The sequence below is a fragment of the Varanus komodoensis genome, unplaced genomic scaffold (assembly GCF_004798865.1).
Source record: "Varanus komodoensis strain SLA01 unplaced genomic scaffold, ASM479886v1 scaffold77, whole genome shotgun sequence".
Taxonomy (NCBI): domain Eukaryota; kingdom Metazoa; phylum Chordata; class Lepidosauria; order Squamata; family Varanidae; genus Varanus; species Varanus komodoensis.
Window position 1 is genome coordinate 1,595,598 of NW_025336442.1, and position 3,051 is coordinate 1,598,648.

The 3,051-nt window shown below is 54.5% G+C and overlaps 1 protein-coding gene across 1 annotated transcript in view; it reads right to left on the minus strand.

Moving 5' to 3' along the window:
• Positions 1 to 2,668, minus strand: part of LOC123035152 (torsin-1A-like) — a 7,874-nt gene extending 5,206 nt beyond the window's left edge. The window contains exons 1-2 of the mRNA XM_044453055.1: positions 2,570 to 2,668; positions 96 to 151 (exon numbers count right to left, since the gene is read on the minus strand). Of these exons, the coding sequence (XP_044308990.1) occupies positions 96 to 151; positions 2,570 to 2,668 (155 nt within the window). The remainder of the gene's footprint in view (positions 1 to 95; positions 152 to 2,569) is intronic.
• Positions 2,669 to 3,051: the final 383 nt, after the last annotated feature.

Consider the following 3,051-nt stretch of genomic DNA (forward strand, 5'->3'; position numbering starts at 1 on the left):
GGGCTCCCCCGGCGTGGCGCCCCGGGGCCCCCGGCCGCAGCGCCCGCCAGCCCACGCGGCCGCCGGGGGGCCCCCCGCGGGAGCAGTTTGGATACCCGGCGCCGCCCCTGCGCCTGGAGGGTGCAGCGCCCTGAATGCCCGCCGAGAAGTCCTAAGCAGGCAGAGGAGTGGGCACGTTTAGGCTGGGAAGAGCCCTACAATTCCCAGCATGCCTCAGCCAGCCTGTCTTCCAGGAGGGATGCTGGGAGTTGCAGGGCTTTTGTTTTTTTTCCCTGTCGGCGCATGCTCGGAGTTGCAGCCGCCGGGAGCCCTGGAGTGGAAGGGGAGCGTCGGGCGGGCGGGCCCGGGAGCCGTCGGGCCTCTCCCGCCGCCTCTCCCGCCGCCACAGCTCAGCTGGCAAACCCAGCGGGAGCAGCGCTCAGGGGGAAGCGTTTCCCCTGCGACCTTTGTGCTGAGCAGGCCGCCCCAAGGGCATCAAACGCTGCAGCTGCCTAAAGAAGCGCTGTGCGGGCGACGTAAAGCAAGCCCCAGAAGTTGCTCCCAAAGGGCTGCGAAGGGGCCGCAGTCGGGGCCACCTGGCGAAGCCCGGGCCCCGTATGGTGCTGCCTTTCCCCGAGCGAAGGGCACTGGGCTGGCCTGGGAAGGTGCGGATGGGCCCTGGCTCGATTCTCGGCGTCCGCAGGCAGGGCTGGGAACGATTCCTGAGGACCGGCGCGGAGTTGTCGAGAGCCCCGGGCTGAGGTTCCGGAGACCAGGGCCTTGTACCTGCTCAGCTGATTTTGGGTAACTCACAGACACTCAGCCCCGCCTACCTCACAGGGTTGTGGTTGTGAGCGTTAGATAACATGCAGCCTGGCAATTATCAGGATAAAGTGAGCACAAGCTCTATGCAACACAGCACATAAAATGGCTAGGAGGCTGAGATAGACTACTTGTTGACCATATCAGGAAGACTTAACCGACTGACAGCTTCGGATAGGTTCCCATCTGCACATTTTGGACGCTCAGGCGCTCTGGAGACGGACACCAAGAGCACCCATTGCTTCCAGTTTTACCACGATACCAGAGCTCACACGCAGAGGCTGATTTTCCTGAAGGATCACGGTCCGTGTGATGGGGAGGGCAGAGAAGTGGTTCTTGTGAGGTTCCAGTCCACAAAGGAGACGAGAGAGACCTTGCTCTGTGATCTGCAGCCCTTTCTGCAGTGCCCAAAGCCTGCCAGGGGGTCCCCTGGGAGCAAGCGTGGTGTGACCTCTCCCAGTCCAAGGGCCAAATGCCATTTTGCGGGGGATTTGGGGGGGGGGGGGTGCACCAAAGTGCTGAATTTTCATAACATCCAAAAAATGACGCAAGGACAAAAGAAGTTTAAAACATAACAAAGGAACAAATACCTGCTCTTGCTTCTTTTGTCATTTCATGCTACTTCTTGCTTTTCCGTCACTTCCTTCTCACTCTTCCAAAGAAATTTGAGAGGGATCAGTGGACAAAGGCGTTTCGTTTTGCAAGGGAACCAGATACGGAGCATCTCGTGGAATCGGGTAGCATCGCCTGAGCCGAGCTGGGATGCAAATCGGTGAGACGGGGCCTCTGGTCCATGCAAAACCATTCCAGAGAAGTACAAAGCGGCATTTGTCCATGTGCAGAAGAGAAGCCGGATCAAAAAGCCAGGTAAGGCGGGAGGGGAAGGGACAGTCAAGGAGCTGAGACATGTCGGACAGAGCCCCACAGTGAAAGCCCTAACCTGGACGGGATGATTGCAGGCATAATTGGGCTCACCAGATCTTGAACAATAATGCTCTTTTGAGCATCTGAGTGGATCTGGTGACAAACTGCAGATGATGGACTTGCCCTAAAAAAAGTTATATGTTCTGTACGTTAAAATGTGGAGAGCCTCACCTGTCGTCTCCCTCCCCCACATCTGCAGGGCTTTTCCTTTCCAGTTCCTTCCCTGGGAAATGGAAAAACATCCCCACGTTATGTAAACAATCAGGCAAGCTCCTAGCTGTGCTTCCTTTGCAGTGTAAAACTACTGAACCAGCTCATCATTGGCTTAAGGAGTTCTGTATCTCTGATGGAAGAAAGCGCATTTTAAACCTGTTAGATTTCTGTAGCTCCTGATTACTCAAGTCTTCAGTGGGTCATGATGGTTTTCCTGATGTCTATAATGATTTCTCATTGTTTCTTATGATTTCCCATTCTCCTCGCCTTCTCATTCATTCAGAATCTCATCACAGCCCTGAAACTGTGTACGTGACCCAGAACTTATAAAAAACTCAGCCTATGCTCTGGAACCTTGTCTGTCTGGAGCTGAAGAGGGGTGTAGGGTGCCTGAGTGTCCTCATTTTTTCTACGAGAGACCATCCCCTGTCGGAAGGCATCCCCATTTCCCAGCTCATCGCACGCTGTTCCTGAAATTTCCCACGGCTGCTGCGCATAGAGACAGCCACCTGCCTGAGTGCAGAAGAGCTCTGTGCGCTGGAAAGGGCCAGTTGTGCGAGGACTGGCCCCTTGCAAGTGTTCCAAGCACAGCTCCGCTGAAGGGGCTTTTAAACAGCAAACGTGCTCTTACAGGGAATGTTCCCCACACGGTTATTCCTGCCATGGCGTACTCCTCCTCTTCCTCATGCCCTTCTTCCCATGGCCGATCAACAGCCTGAGTTGCCGGCATTCCCAGCTGGCACTGGTCTTTTGCACGCCTTTTTTTATTCATTTATTTTTTATTTATTAAAACATTTTTATGCTGCCCCATTTGCCAAAGCCTCGGGGCGGCTTACAACAATACATCAGTTCATCATAAGTAAAAATTAAAATATATACATTAAAATAAAATACAACTATACAATATAAAATAGGCCGCCCTGGTGCGGCTTTCCACCCTGGAAGCCCGCAGACCACAGGCTTTGACCCAAGTGGGGGCAGGAAGCAAGCCAGCCAAGCTGAGGCTGTCACAGTCTCCTTACCGATGGTGGGAATGAATACTCATACCCGCAGGGAAGGCTGAATCGCCTTGAACCCCGGCGTTTTTATGGGTGAGATCACCCAGGCCCCTGC